Genomic DNA, 19,073 nt, shown 5'->3' on the forward strand with positions numbered 1-19,073 from the left:
GGTGCTGCCGCCGGCGGGCGGGGCGGCACGTGCAGGGCCTCTGCCCGCCGCCGGCCCGCACCCGCGGGCGAAGCCGCCCCCCGCCGCCGCCGCCCCCGCGGCTCCCTCCCCGCGCGGCGGGCGGGCGGGCGGGCGGGGAGGGGAGAAGGGGAGGGCGGGCGGCGCGGCCGGCCCCCGCGGGCCGGGCCGGGGCGCGGCGAGGCGGCGGCAGCCCTGGACACCTCGCCCGCTCCTCCATCTTCTCTCGCCACAGCTCGCCTCGGCTTCCCCAGCCCGGGACCGGCCCATTGCCAGCCCCGCGGGGGGGGCGGCCGGCCCGCCGCGCCGCCCCGGCCCCGCCGCCCGCCCCGCCGCCCAGCCGCGCCGCCCCGGGTCCGCCGCCCGCCCCGAGGCGAGGGGAGCGGCGGGGGCGGCGCCGCGACGGCCCGGGCCCGCGCCGCCCCGCCGGGCCGCCGCGCCGCCGCCTCCCCCCTCTGGGCCGCAGTGGTGCAGCCCGGAGGTTAGCGGAAGCGGCCGCTCGGCGCTGCCATGTTGAGCCGCCGCCGCCGCCGCCGCTTTGTTGTCGGCTCCATGTAGCAGGGGCCCGGGGGAGGGAGGGGGGGACCGCGCCGCTGGAGCCGCCGCCGCCGCCGCCCGCCGAGGGCCGGGACGCCCCCGCCATGGAGGCCAACTGGACCGCGTTCCTCTTTCAGGTGAGGCCCCGCGGCGGCCGGCGCTGCCCGCGCCCCCCCTCCCCTCAGCGGCCGCGGGCGGGCGGCCGCCCGCCGGGCTCCCCGCTAGGCCGGGGCTGTCAGTCAGCGCCGCCGCCCGGCCTCCCGCCCGCCCCCTCCGGCCCGGCCCGGCCCGCGGCGGCGGCGCGGCCCGGCCCGGCCCGGCCCGGCCCGCCCGGGGCAGCGGCTGACCCGGCCCCGCGCCGCCGGCAGCTCTTTTCCCTCCTGCACTTTCTCCCCGCCCGCCTCCCCCGAGCTGATCGCGCACGGCGCTCCGCCGCCGCCCCGGAGTGTTTTTCCTTTTTTTTTTTTAAAAAAAAAAAAAAAAAAAAGAGGGCAGTGTTTGTATTTTTTTTAATTTTATTTTTCTCTTTTCCCCAAAAAACCCGAAATAGCTTCTTTTTTTCTGTTTTTTGTTTGTTTGTTTTTCTTTCCCCCCGCCAAAAAGAAAAAAAAAAAAACCCAAACAACCCCAAACCAGCCTTTTACCGGGCTCTAACAAAACCCCGATGGAACAAACACCGTGTCTGGGAGAATAAATTAATCCCTCTTTAAACAGCCTGACTCAGGGGCCGGGTGACGAGGGAGCTTGTTTTCTTTTAAAATAGGACGCGAGCGGGCCGGATTTCTGTAAAAACTGGCGAAATGCTAACGGTAATAGGGAGGAATAGGGACGGTGGAGCGTGCAACCCCTCCCTTTGCCAACTGAGTCACAATTTTCCCCCCTTCTGTCCGCGAAAGACTGACTTAAAAACACCGCTGTTTATGTAATTCCGAAGAAAATCCAGTGTACCAAAAAAAAAAAAAAAATCCTCCCCTGGCTTTTGTGAGCCGAGCCCTTTCACGCCGGATTGTTTTCTGATGCCTCCTGCTCTTTTTGAGCTTGAAAACATAAAATGCGTAATTGCAGCAGCAGGGGAAAAGAAAAAAAATAAAAAGCCCCACACATCACCTTTCTCAAGGTAAAATAATCCTCTTTGCACATTCCCAGCGGCGGTCACTCGCTTACTCACTGTCCTCCTTGGAATTAAACCCAAACCCAGCCCGTGACACGAGTTTGAAAACCTGAGTTGAATGAATAAATCCGCCAAGAGCGAGCACCATTCCTTTAGAGAGGAAAAATTATTCCCTTGCAAGTACCGAGGGATGAGTCACTCGCTCGGGTGCTCTGCCTCCGAAAACACGCCGGGAATGTTCCGGGGAGCCGGTACCGGGAGCTGGGCGCTGGGTTTTCCGCCTTTTCGTGATTAATGCGGGTGATGCCATCGAGTTTGGCTGAGGTCTTGTGAATTATTTCTCACTCTAGTGGGCAGTTGTGATTCGCACAGAGGAAACTTCACGCTAAGAAGTTAATCTCCTTAGTTTAGGACCATCTCCCTCCGATTTGGGGTTGTTTTATCGCATTTCTGCGTCCCAGGCTCACAGCTGAGCGTTTTTGAGGGGAAATTATTCGTAGGCTGGAAATACGGTATTGCAGCAACCTCTGTAAGAAATGCCAAGTAATACTTTCAAGTACGTGTCCAGCTTCTTGCTGCTCGTCTTTATTTTTTTTGAAGGATACTGTATTTTGAAATAGTGGTGTCACACTTTGATTTAGGAATAGGCTTTGCTGCTTTTAATTAAGGAGTCAGCAGTTCACTCTCCTAACGTACTTAGCTATGTGCAACTTGGAAGCATCTTCATAAAACTGATGGGGAAATTTTCCTCTGATTTCCCTCCCCCTCCCCCTCCCCCCCCCCCAATAATAAAGCTTTAAGACCTCATAATAAATGCTGAATATCGTTTCTTGAGTCATTTTGTTAAAACCAACGATTTAGGGTGCGAGCATCCTAATGCGCCCAGCAGAAAGCACTGTTAAGATACTCCTGATGTGACTTTAGTTGTTCTTCTTCCCATTCTCGCCAACAGCACGTCAGCCAACATCCAACTGATTAGTTAAAACTAGTAGCAAAAAGTGGATTTAAAAGCCCCTCCCGGCCAGCCCCCCCTTCCCGGTACCAGTTAAATAACAAATGCAAGTGACTGAACATACACGCTCATTCTTCGCGGGGGGAGTTTTACCAAGTGTGTGTTTCAGCTGTGACCGGATTTCTAAGGGACAGTTTAATACGCGGTGTGTAAAGTTGTAATTTTTAGCAAAATGTTTTTAGAGGAGGTTGCAATGTCTTAATTTTAGTCTTGCTAGCAATGGGATATGTGTCTGTAAATTGCTCTTTCCAAATAACGTTGTTTGATTGTGTTTAGGTGGCATTTTGATGAATTGTATCTTTTTAAAGAAACAATTGTGAGACTGAATAAGCAGCTCTTGTTTGGATATTATTAGTCCCTGAAATGCATATTTTGAAAACCACTTTTAGTATCTGCTCAGAAAGTGAAAGTTGTATCTGTTAATGTGAGGAGGAATCATCCATCAAACAGAGTGTTCAAGATATGACTCATGCTAATTTGTTGCTCTCACATTAAGGCTGGAGCGCAAAAATATTTTAGCCTCTGGCATTGGAAGTTCACAATGCCACATCCTACCACTCCGGGTCACGAATTACAGGTTTTTTTGTTTACTGCCCCCCAGGAAAGAAAAAATTAGTGATAGAACGAGGGTATTTTGCACGAGAGCCTGTCCCAGGCGATCAAAATATCGCAAAAATGTTGACTTGACATTAATGCTAGGTCAAGTAAAACCGTGGTCTGTGCCTGAATAAAAATGACTTGCGAGAGGCATGCAGCAGGTGCTGTCTTCCCTTCTCGAACAGCGAGTTAAAAAAAAAAACCACCCGCCTGATCCTTTTTTAAAAGGCTTTAATGCAGGCAGCCCTTGGAAACTGAGGAATACTGCTTGTTGCAAAGAGGGGTTGTTAGAAAGACAGCGACGCTAATGACACTGGCTATCTGGGAACCAAGATAAGCAGACTTCTATAAGCAGCGGCTTCATAGCCTGTAGCCTTATGAATATACATTGTTTTATGTCCACCGTCTCTGTTGGTTCCGTAGGAGTGAGTGCATCATTACCTCGAAGTGCTGACGATTCTTTAAGGCTTAAAAATATCCATAAACTGCAGAAGTTTGAACCTTGTCCAAAGGATTTGGGCTCTCTATTATCCGATCTACTAGCTCTGCCTTTGAAACTGTATCTCTGGAGCTATCCTTAGGTGCTCTTAAGTGTCTTCTGATGCAGTTTAACAACATTGTTTAATGCTTATTTAAAGTTGGCTGTAAAACATTTCAGAATTTTTTAAAATTAAAGTTGTATTTAAGTACACAACTTGCTTAATATTGTACTTTCAATGTGTATTGTACATACTATATTCTTTTTATGCAATGTAGATGTCTCGATCGCTTTTTAAAAACATGGAAAATAAATGGTTGAAAATCCACAGTTGTCACTGAAGTCAGGCAAAAGTTTAATGGAGAAGCTGGAGCGTGTGCTGTGCCCTGATTTAGCAGCGTAGCCTCCAGGAGAGTTCTGCATTCGACTCTTCAGCAATCGCTGCTGCAACAGCCCTTAGGCTGTTGTTTGAGGTGGCTGCTATGGCCAGGCGCGGTGTGGTAATGTTCAGCTTACCTGTTGCATCCCAAGCTTCGGCACAGATGGGACGTAAAATGCAGATAAAAACGGACAGGCTGGCCTGGCTCCTAACGATTCCTGCAAGTTTTGTCTCCCGTTATCATACCGAATCCGGGCTTTCTCCCGTGAACCGTTTTCCTGTCAGGTAGGCTTGGAGTGTTAGGGAGCACATATTCATACCCACGTGGGTTAGTGTGTATCCACCGGTGGCTTTTATCCAAAGATCACCGGCATCGTGCTCCCGAAAAATGAGTGGCTAAGGTGATGGAGGGCTTGTGCGGTGGCAGGAGGAGGCGGGAGCCCCCCTGCAGCCGAGGGAGAGTTGCACGGAGGTGGCTGTAGTCGCTGCTGCAATCGAGAGAGGCAAAGTGGCCGGAGCTGGATGCAACTAAGAAAAAGTCCCAAAGTGAGCTTCTAGAAATACTGACTTCTCCAAAGGACACGGTGAAACGGATTCACTTAGGAAGAGTATTAGCCTGAGTGCATTTCATAAAGCTGTCCATCCTCAACCAACGTAAAAGTAGACAAGTTGGGGGTTGCAAGCCAGCGCAGCGTTTTATTCAGCTCTCACAGCCTCGAGTCATGAAGTGAAGTACGTGTTACTTTGTGAAGGAAACCGTAGGGAAGAAGTCCTGGAAGGCTGCAGTACTGATCTAATGGGAATGCAAGTTTCCCCAAACTCAGCTTCAGACCTGGCACGCTGCGTTAATAACGAGACTGATTTAAAACTGGTCTGATGAGACTGAGGCACATCTTGAATACAGATGCGCTTAAACTGGCTTAAGGTGCTTGAGTGATTTATTTTAATGCTCCATTAGGCTGAATTGGTCTGTGTGGTTTCTAAACCACTTTAAAATTGTATCTGCTAGGGTTTTGTCCCAGTCTGACTGGGTGAGTTTTAATAACAGTGTTTTCTGCCTTAGAATAAACAGTGCCTAATACAAGCGTGGTGTAGCACAGCCCGTAGTGGCGCAGGCTGCAGCTCAGCTGAGCGGTGCTTGCTGCGGCATGCTCCTGGGGGGTCCCCCTCTGTCTCTTCCCTTTAGCTTCTCCCACTGATTCTGTAGTTCAGAGTCAGTTGGTATCGGCTGTTTTGAAACAGCTTTCAGGTCTTTTTTTTTCACCATCACCCCCCCGCCCCGCCCCGTGTTCTCCAGCATCTCTAGATGTCTACCAGTGCTTATCGATTAGCTTCTCTTCCTATCACAAAGTAGCCGCTGATGAAGAGAAAAAGAACATGTCGCTATTCTTATTAGCTTCCAGACGCAAAGAGCACAGTGGTCAGTGTATAAATGCGGCGGGAACCTGCTAAATATAGAAACGTGGCTGTAGACAGCTCTCGATTCAAGTTGCTTTGGTTTCAGCGCTAACACACTGGTATGAACACGTTGTTTAAATAAGACACCTTATCGCATCCTGGCTCTCTGTGGCTGCAGTTTAATTCTCAATGTGCACGAAGCTCGGATTAAAGGTGGGGCGGTGTTTTGCAACTCCCATCAGTACATTCATACGCTCCAAAGATAGTCCCAAGGTGGCATCTGATATGATCGTTAGCAAAACAAGTTATCTGTTAGGTAAAGATCAAACACTGTGTTAGTAAAAGATCTGACAAGCACCTAGTTGTTTTCCATAAGAAGTGTTGCCCTCCGGAAACTTAATAATTATTTGATTGTTATGATGTGTGCCTTCCTACGCTTACCACAGAATCTGCACAGCGAATGCATTTAAAGTGCGAGCGGTTTATCCTGTCCAAAACCAAAATTATGTAACCTTTTCCAGTTGTTACTTCAATGGCTTTTGGTCTAGAATGTGCTTTCCTGTAGTTTGTAAATGTTCTCACCGTGTCAGAGTGAGCACCCATCAATAGAATTTAAGTGTGAATGTTTGGTTTTAGGCACACGAAGCCTCACATCACCAACAGCAGGCAGCACAGAACAGCTTGTTGCCTCTCCTGAGCTCTGCTGTTGAGCCACCCGATCAGAAGCCGATTCTGCCCTTACCAATAACGCAGAAACCTCAGCCTGCACCAGAAACATTAAAGGATGCTATTGTTGGGATTAAAAAGGAAAAACCTAAAACCTCCTTTGTGTGCACTTACTGCAGCAAAGCTTTCAGGGACAGCTACCATTTGAGGCGTCACGAGTCCTGCCACACAGGGATAAAATTAGTGTCACGGCCAAAGAAAACTCCCACCACAATGGTGCCCCTTATCTCGACCATCGCTGGTGACAACAGCCGAAGTTCATTGGTTTCGACTATCGCAGGCATCCTGTCCACAGTCACTACGTCTTCCTCTGCCACCAACCCCAGCAGTAGTGCCGGCGCAACGGCTATGACAGTGACTCAGACGGTGAAGAAGCCCAGCAAGCCCGTTAAGAAGAACCACGCTTGTGAGATGTGCGGAAAGGCCTTCAGGGATGTCTACCACCTCAACCGGCACAAGCTGTCCCACTCAGATGAAAAACCCTTTGAATGTCCAATTTGCAATCAGCGCTTCAAGAGAAAGGATCGCATGACCTACCACGTGAGGTCTCATGAAGGTGGCATCACGAAACCATACACCTGTGGTGTTTGTGGAAAAGGCTTCTCGAGGTACCATGTAGAAAATCCCAGGCGAGCTCAAGTATTGGCTTTTCATAACCAAGAAGGGTTAAGCTATCATAGCGAGGGGCTAGGAGAACCAGACATCTTAGAAGATTGGTGAGGGGATAAAGAGCCTTGTTTACCTCTAGGGCGTGGGTCTTGATCTGAGCCAGATTGGCAGTGGCCAAAAGTGGTCACTCTTTTATGAGAGTGTTTTGAAATGATTTCGTGACCTCATCCAGGTCCCGTAGGACGCGTGTCTGTGTCACTGGTGGTGACCACGGAGCCCCTTTACCAGCCTTTGCAAAGGTCAATGACCGAATGAGGCATGGCAGGCAAACTGTCTCCTTGTCTCGGAGCAAGGTTGAGGCGTACTGACAGAGCATTGTGGGGGAGCTTGCATTGCTGCTGGCTGTATTTATATCTGTGCTTGCAACAGAGAAAACTTCAACCTCTAGTGCTGTTGATCTGTCACCTTCACACAAACGTACCATTTTCAGGTGTGTAAGAAGAACACGGTTAAGTTTTAAACTGCAGGTTGGGTCTCAGCGTAACTATGTGTTACTCTAGCTGAAGGCCACTGCGTAGGTACGGGGAATGTATTTATTCTTGTCGTGCAGAGGGATGTGGGCTGCAAGGGGTCATCAGTGCAGTGTTCAGCACCGCTAGCCAAGGTGTCCTTACTATGTATTTGTAACAGTATGCATTTTCTTTTCTGTTCCTCTCTTTTTTTGCAGGCCTGATCATTTAAGCTGTCATGTTAAACATGTTCACTCAACAGAGAGACCCTTCAAATGCCAAGTAAGGGTTAAAATGATTTATTAAGAACAATACGTTATTGTATCATTAGAATCTCAGGTGAATAATCTTTTCAGAACTGTATTTGCTCCTGGATTTTTCGTTGGAAAGCAAGTTTAGGAATAACGTCACATCCACCTTACATACCAGCAGCACTGTAGTTCTGATGTAAGTGTAGAGGCAGTTTAAAAGGATGCTGTGGCTACTTTTTTAGGAAGATTAGAGGCTTTTTGCTTTCTTGGAGAACAACGTAGGTGCGCTGTTTTACAGTATGCTTAACTTAGTAGTAGGATTGTAGCAGCATCCTCAGCTCAGTGCTGATTACCAGAGTAATGTGTGCAATGTGTTTCTCAGCATATTTAAATCAAATGAGTTTCTCAGTATATCCATTTAAAATGGATTGGAATAGTTGATTCCAGATCCGTTACTTCGCTGGAAGGTGAAAGCAGGTATTCATAAGTTGATGACTGAGTATAAGAGAAATAACTTGACTGTCCTTGAACAATTAACTGTTTTGCTTGGAATATCCATGCTTGTTCCAGCCTGTGTTTTAGTGACTCATCATATTAAATAAAAGTCTTGTGTAAAAAGAATAGTGTTAGAAAAAGGTTTCATTTCCTTGTTCTGATTTGGATGGGAACAGAAGTAATTGAGCAATTTAAGATATCAAGTTCAGATTTGTGCAGTAAAATTGTTATCAAAACCCAACTTTGCCTGTTGTAGGTTTTTTTAATAAGCTACCTCTTGTTTTGGTAGGTACGACAACTCGCTATTTTAGGAAAGTTCAAGTAGTATAGAGTATGATTTTTGTCATAATTGTCTCAGAAGCCAATTTCCGTTTTCAGTCTCTGTTTAGTAGTTTGATTTTGGTTTCTCTATAAATACAGGTAAAACTTAAGGTTGTCAATATCCTTAGGATACTGTTTGCACCTACAAGGTAAAATAGGCTTACAGTGGGCATGTAATTCATACTGTGCTGATGCTGTCTGCACTTCAAGTGTAACTGTTGTCCTTCATATAGACGTGCACTGCTGCCTTTGCCACCAAAGACAGACTGCGGACACACATGGTGCGCCATGAAGGAAAGGTATCGTGTAATATCTGTGGTAAACTTCTGAGTGCAGCATATATCACCAGCCACTTAAAGACACACGGGCAGAGCCAAAGTATCAACTGTAATACCTGTAAACAAGGCATCAATAAAAGTAGGTGAACATTTTAAAAACATTTCTAATAATGTGTTTGCAAAGGGAATTGCCTTTGATTACGTTAAAATGCAAAAACATACCTATCAGTCTGGGTATTCACACCTATTAAAAATAGGTATTTGATAACAGGATCTTCTTCAGCTCAAGAAATTGGCACATGTGGAATTTAGTTTGCTGCTAGGCTGTGCTCTTATCCCTTAGGAATGCCCTGCAGTTTGTGAGAATAACCCATCTCTTGAAGAAAGGAGTTCCCAAGTTTTCTCAGCTTCTAAGTACAGTGCTGCTTCCTGAACCGTACAGCCCTAAAAGTCCAACAGATAATCCTGGAGATTTTAGAATATTTAAGAACTGCTAAGATCTGCCAAGTTTCAGGTTTGAAGCCTCATCTAAAGCTCATCAAAATTAGGAGAAAGATCTCTCTGCTTTCTCTGAGCTTTGAGACAGGGGCTCAATGGTTCCTCCCTCTGGCAGTAGCTGACAAGAAAAGCATTTAAATCCAGCCCCGATATGTTTTGGGCATTAATGGCATTTGACTGGTGGTGTGCAGGAGTTCAAATGAGATGTTTGTAATAGTTCCTTCTAGTCTTAAACTCTGTGGAAGTGCTGAAGCCTGAACCTGGGAGTGCCTAGTAAGCAAAGACAGACTTGACTTTCAAATCTTCCCTATTTAAATACCTGTAACTTAAGTTAACCTACATGGTTAGTGATATAAGACGAGTTTTCGAAGGAATCAAGAGGGACAAGTAAGGAATGTCTTCGGAAACTTTGTCCTTAAAGCCTTTTAAACAGTATTAATTTACATCTTTGCAGTTCCTGTTACTCCTGGATAATTTGAAGGTACCGGGAATGTCTAAAGTGTCTGATTGTTGAGCTCAATAAGAAATTTGGATGTGAAGTATTTTTCAAGGTATAGGGTTACAGCTCTGGCTTCCCAAGCCAGTTCGGTGGTGCTAAGCCAGTTCACGAGGCATTTACAGCAGTTGTTAGAGGTGGAAATGATGAGCTGTAATGTGGCCAGAGAGTAGTAACGTGCTGTTCTGTGATGTAAAGGTAAACTGAAAATTTTAAGTCATACTTGCAATAAAAAGTAAAAAGGCTTTTTTTTTTTTTTTTAACTGGAGCTGAAGTTTAGAAAAAGTGGAATCAGCTAACCGGCTTGAATTCTAGAGACTCATTGTAGTCTTTTATTTCATTCTTCCTAAAACACAAACAAAATAATCAGAAAGGAAGTTAATTTTTGGCAGTGAAAGCAGATGTTTCTGACTTGCACTTTGGTTTTTAGATCTTGGAAAAGTAGTTCTATAAAACACAGAATTAATTACATGGTTTTAAACACTTCTGTGATTTTTTGCTCTTGAAATCCTGCGAGATTCCACACGCTCTTTACAGAAGAAGCCTTTGTCATCTCAGCAGAAAACAATAACTTTTCAAGGTGAATTTGTGTTTTTACTTAATTGGCATAGCATGCATGAGTGAAGAGACCAGCAATCAGAAGCAGCAGCAGCAACAACAGCAGCAGCAGCAACAACAACAGCAGCAGCAGCAGCAGCAGCAGCAACAGCAGCAGCAGCAGCAGCAGCAGCAGCAACATGTAACAAGTTGGCCTGGAAAGCAGGTAGAGACCCTGAGATTATGGGAAGAGGCCGTCAAAGCAAGGAAGAAAGGTAAAACAAAACAATATTTACGGTCTTGGTTTTATAAGATACTGGAGTTTACAGTTATATAGGGAGTTTAAGATGTCAGAGAAGGATGTCTTACATGAAAATTTCATTCTTGATGTTAGAAGTAATACCTAAAAACTAGCAAGAGGATAACATGACCAAAATTACGCTGTTGTAAATGAACTCCTTATTACTCGCTTCCCTTTGGTCTCTGTGCTTGAATGTGTACGTAGCAGTCATCAATTATAAAGGGATGTTTGTGTCTGCTCCAAGGCAAGAGTCTGGTTTTTTTTACTTGCATGTGGTTTTTGGCTGTGTTTATGCATATTTACCAGTTGTTAACTAGTGTGCATATATATATATATGTATATATACACACACACACCACCCTCTGTCATTGCATCATCATCAGTTTGCATGTGGGTGCTTTCTGTGTCCCTTTCATCTTTTCTCTCCCAATTTATTCCATTCGCTTTATCATCACGTAACTGTCTTTGCATAAAGTTTTCTAGAACTCATAGAACTTACTCTTCTATCTCTTTGTTGTTTTTTTAATTACAAAAATAACAAGTGATCGTGTTTTTCATTACTGCTAGCTCACAGCTTACATATACCTATGCTACTGTAATTGAAGATGAATAGCTTCCTATTGTTGGTCAATGTGTCAGTTTTGTAAAGAACAGATTGCTTCAATTTAGTGTCGTTAGGAGTATAGTAGTTTAAAGTCTCCCGTTACCCCTAGCTTATTCTTTTCACAACAGTTTGATTTCTAATGCCTATCATGTGACTCTCGTGGATTACATGTTTTAGAAGAAATTCTTAGTGACCACTTACTGTTTTTCACTAGCTGTTTTTAGTGATAAATGTTCTTGACTCACCTTGTTTTTTTTTCTTTCCTCCTAAACTTCCTTTCAGTTTCTTCAATCTTTTTTTCTTTTCTAGGTCTTGTTTGTGTATTAGGCTGCTAGCTCCTTTTGCCTTGATTGTTATTCCAGTTGAATTGAATTCTGTGATCAGACAGTATAGAAGCAGCTTATTCACGTTAAAATGTAGTGATAGCAGAAACATTAAATATCATCAGGCCACTAAATAGATAAAGCAAATGGGTGTCAGATTTAGAAAATCTCTGAGAATTTTTTTTTCTGCTTGTTCCTTCCTATGTCTTGTTCCCTCTTCCCTTCTTTTCTTATTGAGATTATTGAATATGCTTTAAAAGAAACAGTGGTTTTGGACAGAACGGTGGGTGAGGGAGGTGGGTGGGTAGAAGTGTTGTCAGATTGATGATATTAACTTAACTTAATTGGGGAAGGGGCATGGGGTGGGATGTGTCTTTGTGTATTACTGTGCTTGGAAGGTACAGCTAGACCAGTCAGTGCCATGCCTATGTGCTACTCTTTCCATGCTGGTTCTCCTGTGCTAGTGCCACCTGTTGTGTTGGCTTTACAACACTATATGGGATTTTTTTAGTCTAATACGATTTATTTTCACAGTTTGTTTTTTTTTTTTTTTTACTCTTTCCCTTCCTTTCCACCCCTCCTAGATATGGACTTTGAAGAACCAACAGTAACCCTTGAATGGGGCTAATGTTGCTTTCAAAGTTAACTCTGTCTTGGTACATTTGTATTGCCCAAGTGGCAAGAGTGGACTCTTTGCTCCTGGCTTACCTCCTGAAACGTGGGTGTAGACTGAGCTTGGTGTCCTACCCTACAAATGTGGAATAAGACACGACTTAGAAGTGCCGTAACGTTGATCTAGAATATATTTTTGTCGGTTTCTCTAGCAGTCATCCCTTCCCTTTACCCGTGTCCACCGGCCCGCTTCTGTTTTTGGAGCCTTCTAGTATGGGTAGCCGGCAGGTGGTGCTGATGGATGCCTAGTGATCCCTCCGCCGTCCCGGACCGCCGGTGCCCGCTCCCCCAGTGCCCGGCCCTGCTAGAGCCCACTGGCAGCAGGGCCGGGCACTGGCCTCCTGGGTCTTCCTTGTTTGGCACTTAATTCCTGCTTGCTGCAAAACAAAGTAAAAAAAAAAAAACCAACAACAAAACAACCCAAAAAACCACAAAACAAAACAACTTGGTGTGGAGCTGTAGCTTATGTGAAAGCTGAGGAGATAGTGGGGGTTGAAAGATGTACTGACTGGGTAGCCTTGAAAATTGCTAAGTAGAAGTACTGTGATCAGTGGAACAATTTAGTAGCAATAATTAAGACTGAAATAAGCAGGTAAATATTGAAACAAGCTTTGCTTATCAGTCCCTAATAATGACTTTTTAAAACCTTCACAGAATGTCAGTTCACCTTTGAGAAGGCTATAGAGTACGTACCATTCGGTATGTACACTCTCTCCTCTATTTATAATGTTCCTCTTGGGAGGATTTTTTTGACTGTACAATACTGTTTTTATGAACATCGAAACCCTCTTTATAAGACAACCTCGCTTGACTTCTCAGGAAAAAAATATTGAATTGAAATGAACTGCATGAGAGTTTGTATTTCTTGTAGGCTATAGAATGTTAACAGTTTTAACTTACTAATAATTCCTAAAGAAAATTATTCCAGAATTTGTACCTGTTCTTGTTTGGTTTTGGTTTTTGTTTTTGTTTTTTTTTAAATCTTGTCCATGGTTTTTTATGTGTTAAAAACTTTTTGTCTTTTTATGTCTCATTTTTAGAAGCTGCTAACTTGTGCCAAACCTCCACTGCTGCTACTACGCCTGTGACTCTTACTACTCCATTCAATATAACGTCCTCTGTGGCTTCTGGGACTATCACAAACCCAGTCACAGTGGCAGCTGCAATGAGCATGAGAAGTCCAGTAAATGTATCAAGTGCAGTTAATATATCCAGTCCGATGAACCTAGGGCATCCTGTAACTATAACAAGTCCATTATCCATGACATCTCCATTAACGCTCACCACACCAGTCAATTTACCTACCCCAGTAACCGCTCCAGTGAATATAGCGCATCCAGTCACTATAACATCTCCCATGAACCTCCCCACACCAATGACGTTAGCTGGTCCGTTAAATATAGCAATGAGACCAGTAGAAAGCATGCCTTTCCTGCCCCAGGCCTTGCCCACGTCTCCTCCCTGGTAAAGAATTTCTAAACAGTATTAAAAAGGATTAAAATGGAATCCTTACCAGCAGTTCTTTTTTGGGTTTTGTTTGGTTGTTTTTTTTTTTTTTTGTTGGGTTTTTTGTTTTGTTTTTTTGTTTTGTTTTAGTTAATAATAAATTCAGACTAAGACACTGGGGCAACATGCACCATCAGAGACCATAGTAGCATCTTCCCCTGTTGATTTGGCTCATATGGTTCAAACTTGAGTTTCACTGGAGCACTTCATTTAAAGTAAGTTTTACCTTTTAGCTGACTGATGCTGAATTAGAGCAGATACTTACTTGCCAGAGTTTAAAAAAAAAAAAAGTCATTAAAAAACAGTTTTATGTTTTATCCCCCAAATTATAACTTAGAAAATTATTTTAATCTAAACACTAGCACAGACCCCTCTGTATCTTTAACAGGGTGGATGGCTAATTTTAACTTGCCAGTCATTAAGTCCACTGTTTCTGAGCTAGTGTAGAATCTTTGTCTGTGTTGATGTTTTGTTTTTTTTTATGAGTAAATGCATTACAATGTTGTCATTTAAAAAAAAAAAATGCATTTTGGAGAAAATATGCATTTTACCTTTGGGAATATGATAATTTCAGGCAGCATTCCCTATGGGAAAGGTGATACCAGCTCTGATATGCAAAGCATATGATAACTTATCATTCTAACTTCAACATATAATAGGGATTGTGACCTGATATTTGGAGATGTAAATATTACCCAACATATTACCCTAAGGGAATATAGCATTGTAGTCAACATTTTTTTAAAAAATCTGTTATTGTTTAGTGAGAAACAGCCATGGCTGACAGAAGAGGAGTCAAAATGTATGTAAACATGGTCTCTGAACAGTCAGACCCCTATGGGACTCTTATCTAGGAGCAAAAGGAGTGCTTTGAAACTTAAGAAATATTGCTTTAAGCTGGAAGATTCTGGAGGCACTGGGTATGATTTTTATGCCCTCTGCCTCCCAATCAGAGCCTGCTGGTGTTACAGCAGGGGACAGACGTGTTAGTTGTTCACTAGAAGTTTTGTCTTATATTAAATTGTATACAGTTTTTATTCTAACCACTAACTAGGTAGGATGCCCCTCCAGGACAAGCAGAGAGCGTCTTTTAATTTCTCCCCTATTTCTTAATCAAGTGTTGTGCAAATCTGTTCAACTTTGTAAATATTTGCAAACATCATCATTTTTACGTTATTCTTCTATTGTGTTAACACATTTCTATCAATTTGTGGGAGTTCTGGGGTGATGGTTTAAACTATCCAGCCCAGAACTTCTCCACAAATGGTCACACATGTTTAAGCTACATGTGCTTTTTATTTCTTAACCTGTTTATCTGTACATAAAGTAGAAAGCAAAATCTAGGGAAACAGATATACTTTTTAGACTATCATGTCACATATTCACGTTTTTAAAACTTTGTTTAAAAAAAACCAACACCCTAAACCGAAGACTCTACATTAAAAAAAAAAAATAAAATTGCAGTTGAGATGTTTTTATCTTAATGAAGTTGAAAGCTATGGAGATTAGCGTGTGCGCATTTTCACGGAGTGCTAGCAGGACTGACTAGTCAAAATGGACTGCTTCCGTTTCTGCCCTGCCGTGTCAGTACAAGCAGTGATTGCCAGGCTGCTGGCTCAGGTGACAGGTATCTGTATCATTACGTGAAACTGTTCTAGGGGCTTGGACTACATAGTAAAACAAAAACAAAAACAAAAAAATAGAGCTTAGTGTAAAATAATTTTATAAATGATCTTTTGTACTTTAGGACATCAAATTGTACAACTTTTGTATATATAAAAGCTTAGGAACTTTCTGTTTAGCAGAAAGGAAACACATTCCTACACTTTTAATGTATATGTTTGTTATAATGTCCATGTAAACATATGCCCTATGTTTGTGCCTTTTAATTAGTTTGTCTCAATAAACAAAAATGTAGAGAAGAATATGTAGCTATGACTTTGTTACCACTGTTCTTACTCCAGATGTGTAGAGGTCTTTGTTTTTGCACTGTGTAGAGCATTGCGTGCAGACAGCTGCATGACTTAGGCTGATACGGCCGAAACGAGGCGTGCGAGGCGAACGCACCCCAGCAAAACTCCTTCCTCCCGTAGCATAGAGCAGCCCGCGCTGGTGGGGCGTTGCATGTTGGGATGTGTAGCTTCCAAGCCATCTCCGTTACCCGTGGCAGTGACACCAACTTGCACCAGTTTCACATAGGAGGTGTAGCGTTCTGGATCTGGGTAAATTGCAGAGATGACCCTTAGATGACGTTTGGGTGTCCCTGGGCTTAAAAAAACAAAAGCATTAAAAGCCAATATGAAAATGTGTACTAGAAGTGGTTATCTATGAATTACTTACAATAAACAGGTGTGAGACTTAATTGTATGTTGTCAATTACTGTAGTATTGACAGTGGGTCCTTTGTACAGCTAGCGTGCCCTGCCGATGTTATTTTTATCCCAGCAGAGTAGCAGTAGAATAAACACATTAAACACCGGCAAGGAAATTTTTCAACGTGACAGAGGCTTCCCAAACCACTAACCATGGTGCTGTTAGCATGGGATAGGAAAAGGGCTGTTTCCTTTTTATTTTATGTTGGTTCTGCTCGAATGTACCTGGTTTATGTCCACAAAGCTACATTAGCTAATTGTCAACCTGTTTCATTTGTACTTGGGTAAACATTTGCTTTGTACTGTGTATAAATGGTTCCGAGGTGTGCTCCTCAGCTGTCTCAATACAGACATTAATTTCACTTTGTAATGCCATCATACGAAATACATTAAGCTGTTTTTTGACAAACAAAAGCTACCTGGTCAAGTAGTTTATACGGCATGCATGCTACCTTATAATCGCTGGTTCATCCACAGTATGGCGAGGCAATAAGGCCAGCTGCTGTCGGGAGACGATGTCTAGTTGCGCGACAGCGATGAGTGATCTGTACGGCAGCTTGTGTCGCTGCAGCGCTGGGAAGTTAAGACTAAGAAAATGGTGGATGTGAAGAACAGATGCTCCTGTTACACTGAGTTAGTTTCTATGCAGCTGATGCGCTTAGCCTAGTTTATTTCATGGAAACTTTTAAGCTGGATCTAGTCCAACATCCAGGGAAGCCTATTGCTGCCGTTGATTTGAGTGGGTTTTATATCGAGCCCATTCAGGTCTCCGATTGCAAGTAGTTCAATAGGGGTTTTATTTTATTCTTCTTAAGTTTCCATAAGCATTCAGCATTAGGTTAATGGCTTAGCACCGACTGAAAGTTTTAAAGCTGAATTTTGCCTTGGAAGGATTTGTGCTGTGGGAAGTCAGAACAGTCAGATCAATGGCATGAAAACTCGTCCTGTGGGCAAGGAGAGCCTGCGGGTGCCCGGCTCTGCTGGCGAGGCACTGCGGGGAAGCGGGCCACGGGGAAGTAAGTACTATGGCACAGCCACCCACGCTGCCAGGAAATCGTATAAATGGTTTACCTTGGGCACGCTTTTCTCTTTATTTGGAACACGCCACCACTTCCAGAGGGTGTTTGGGGTGAGGAGGAATTTGGGATTTGACCTTTTATGTCTTACCATTGGAGAGTTACACCCGAGTGTTGTAAATTGGGAAGATTTCTGTCCAGTCAAGATCACGGATGAGAGAGAGGAACACGTGTTGTTCTTGGCTTATGAGTTAAATTCTGTTTGCCATTGTTCACAAATAAAAATTTTTTTTTCCCCCTCTTACAATAACTTTTTCTTTAGAGTGGCAGAAGAAAGAAGTATTTAATGTGTTTGCATTTGTCCACGAGAGGTTTAAAGAAAAACACCAATAAGCTGTTTGAGCTGCAGCAATCCCAGGTTACATAAAGGGGCTGGGGTTGCCGAGGGATTAGTCGGTGGCATTACTGGTGGTGATAAGCCCTCCAAGTTCTGCTCGCTCTTCGCTCACTTTTATTTTAGAAACAGCCACTCTGAGCCGTATTTTGAAAACTGCTTGGGGTTAATTTTCAAGGCTGTCAGGGTTAGATTCCCACCAAAGAAAGAAGGAAGGAAAATTTGGATTTAAAGAACGCTCGGGTTTTTAAAAGCATCCAGTACTCCGGTATTTTTTTTATCTTGGGGGTCCCCGTACGGGAGCTGAGTTGTTGAGGACCGGACCACAGTTTTTCACTGCTGGGTCCTTCTGAAAACTCCTGCCTTGCTTTATTGTTGGCTTAGTTTATCCATCTCAACAGATTTAACGGTATTTTCAAAAGGCAGCTATTAAAAGCACTTCAAGTTTTTAAATGCCTTTGAGGTCTGTCTCAGTGCTTAAGTGGACCTTTTTACCAGTGCTTTTTAGGCTAAATAGTAAGTGTAAAAATAAATCTCTTGCTCTCCTAATTGTCAGGCAGAATAAAACTTAAAACTTGATCCCCTTCTACCTAATAGTTTAGTTCAGTGTGTTTATGCTTCTTCTCTTCGGATCATTCGCTCACAGCTTCCAGAGCAGCAACTGAAGGATGACAGAGGAACTACGTGCTAATTTTTATGTCAAAAATAGCTTTCACCTTTAAACGCGCAAGGCTCGATGACTGTCTTCTAATTAGAAAAAGAATGCCTGAGCTTCTATTGCGAATCCGTTTTACAGCTGTGTTCAGATTTGACTGTCAGCCCCTGGTTAAAATTTAGTACTGAGGTCTTGACCTAGAAACAAACCTTTTTTGGTATTGGTTTGGAAAAAGTATTTCAGTGCTAAGAGAAGCTGAGCCAGGCTGTCCAGCTAGCTCCCTCATCACGGGCTGGCAAGAGCGTTAACGTCACCTCATTTTGTTGTACGTTGCATCTCTCTGAAGCCCAAGTAAAGACCGCTGGGAAAGCTGGGCTTAGGATTTTTTAAAAATAATAACAGATTTTTTTGGTTCTTCAGGTTTCTGGGCTAATTTGGGCCATTTTTAAAAGCCCTGGGTTTTTCTTTAAGGAAACATAAGCGCTTTTTGAAAGCCAGACATTTGTAAAACATTTCAGCGTGGGCACCTGAAATTACTGCTTGTATCAGAGTATAGACCTCTGCTTTCCTTGCAAAGCCTTTCCAATAGCCACCTCCAAAATCAACCCATTTAGTAAAAAAAACAAGGGGCATGTTCAGAATGTACGGCACCTTTTGTTTTTCAGAGAAGGCAGAAATACTCCATTCACCTTTTCACTCAGTTGTTCTCGCCAGCTGTCAAGACAAAAACATTTGTGTTGTGTTTTCTGTGCAAGGTTTGTTTTTCAGGGAATTATCAATTTAGTTGGAACTGGCTGAATTAAATTCACTATTTTAATTCTTCATAGTTGTGTATTTCTATTCCCATTTCTTTTTACTTCCTAGCGTCATTAGCAGCTAAGACCCGTATCAAAGGACAGTAAAGAAATTCGATAAAATCGCCTGTTTTCCCCGAAACAAGCCTGGATTAGGAACAGAGATTGCAGTCAACAAAGCTCACTG

General features: G+C 43.7%; 1 protein-coding gene across 3 annotated transcripts; it reads left to right on the top strand.

Moving 5' to 3' along the window:
* The first annotated feature begins 622 nt into the window (after positions 1-622).
* On the top strand, positions 623-15,591 carry VEZF1 (vascular endothelial zinc finger 1). Of its 3 annotated transcripts, none has more exons than XM_076354496.1 (7): positions 623-692; positions 6,167-6,972; positions 7,593-7,656; positions 8,675-8,858; positions 10,325-10,525; positions 12,805-12,849; positions 13,191-15,591. In XM_076354496.1, the coding sequence occupies exons 1-7, from the start codon at positions 660-662 to the stop codon at positions 13,616-13,618; spliced, it is 1,761 nt and encodes a 586-aa protein (XP_076210611.1). In that variant the 5' UTR covers positions 623-659; the 3' UTR covers positions 13,619-15,591. The 3 variants fall into 3 exon arrangements, with proteins under 3 accessions (XP_076210611.1, XP_076210612.1, XP_076210614.1); XM_076354497.1 differs by having other exon boundaries at positions 6,167-6,864; XM_076354499.1 differs by lacking the exon at positions 12,805-12,849 and having other exon boundaries at positions 6,167-6,864.
* Positions 15,592-19,073: the final 3,482 nt, after the last annotated feature.

The sequence above is a fragment of the Aptenodytes patagonicus genome, chromosome 17 (assembly GCF_965638725.1).
Source record: "Aptenodytes patagonicus chromosome 17, bAptPat1.pri.cur, whole genome shotgun sequence".
NCBI lineage: Eukaryota > Metazoa > Chordata > Aves > Sphenisciformes > Spheniscidae > Aptenodytes > Aptenodytes patagonicus.

What these genes read in the sequence shown, in the direction of transcription:
- VEZF1 (XM_076354496.1), top strand. Translation starts at nt 660, where the DNA reads ATGGAGGCCAACTGGACCGCGTTCCTCTTTCAG. An exon ending in GGACCGCGTTCCTCTTTCAG is followed by an intron (nt 693 to 6,166) that starts GTGAGGCCCCGC and finishes GTTTGGTTTTAG; the next exon opens with GCACACGAAGCCTCACATCA. An exon ending in AGAGACCCTTCAAATGCCAA is followed by an intron (nt 7,657 to 8,674) that starts GTAAGGGTTAAA and finishes TCCTTCATATAG; the next exon opens with ACGTGCACTGCTGCCTTTGC.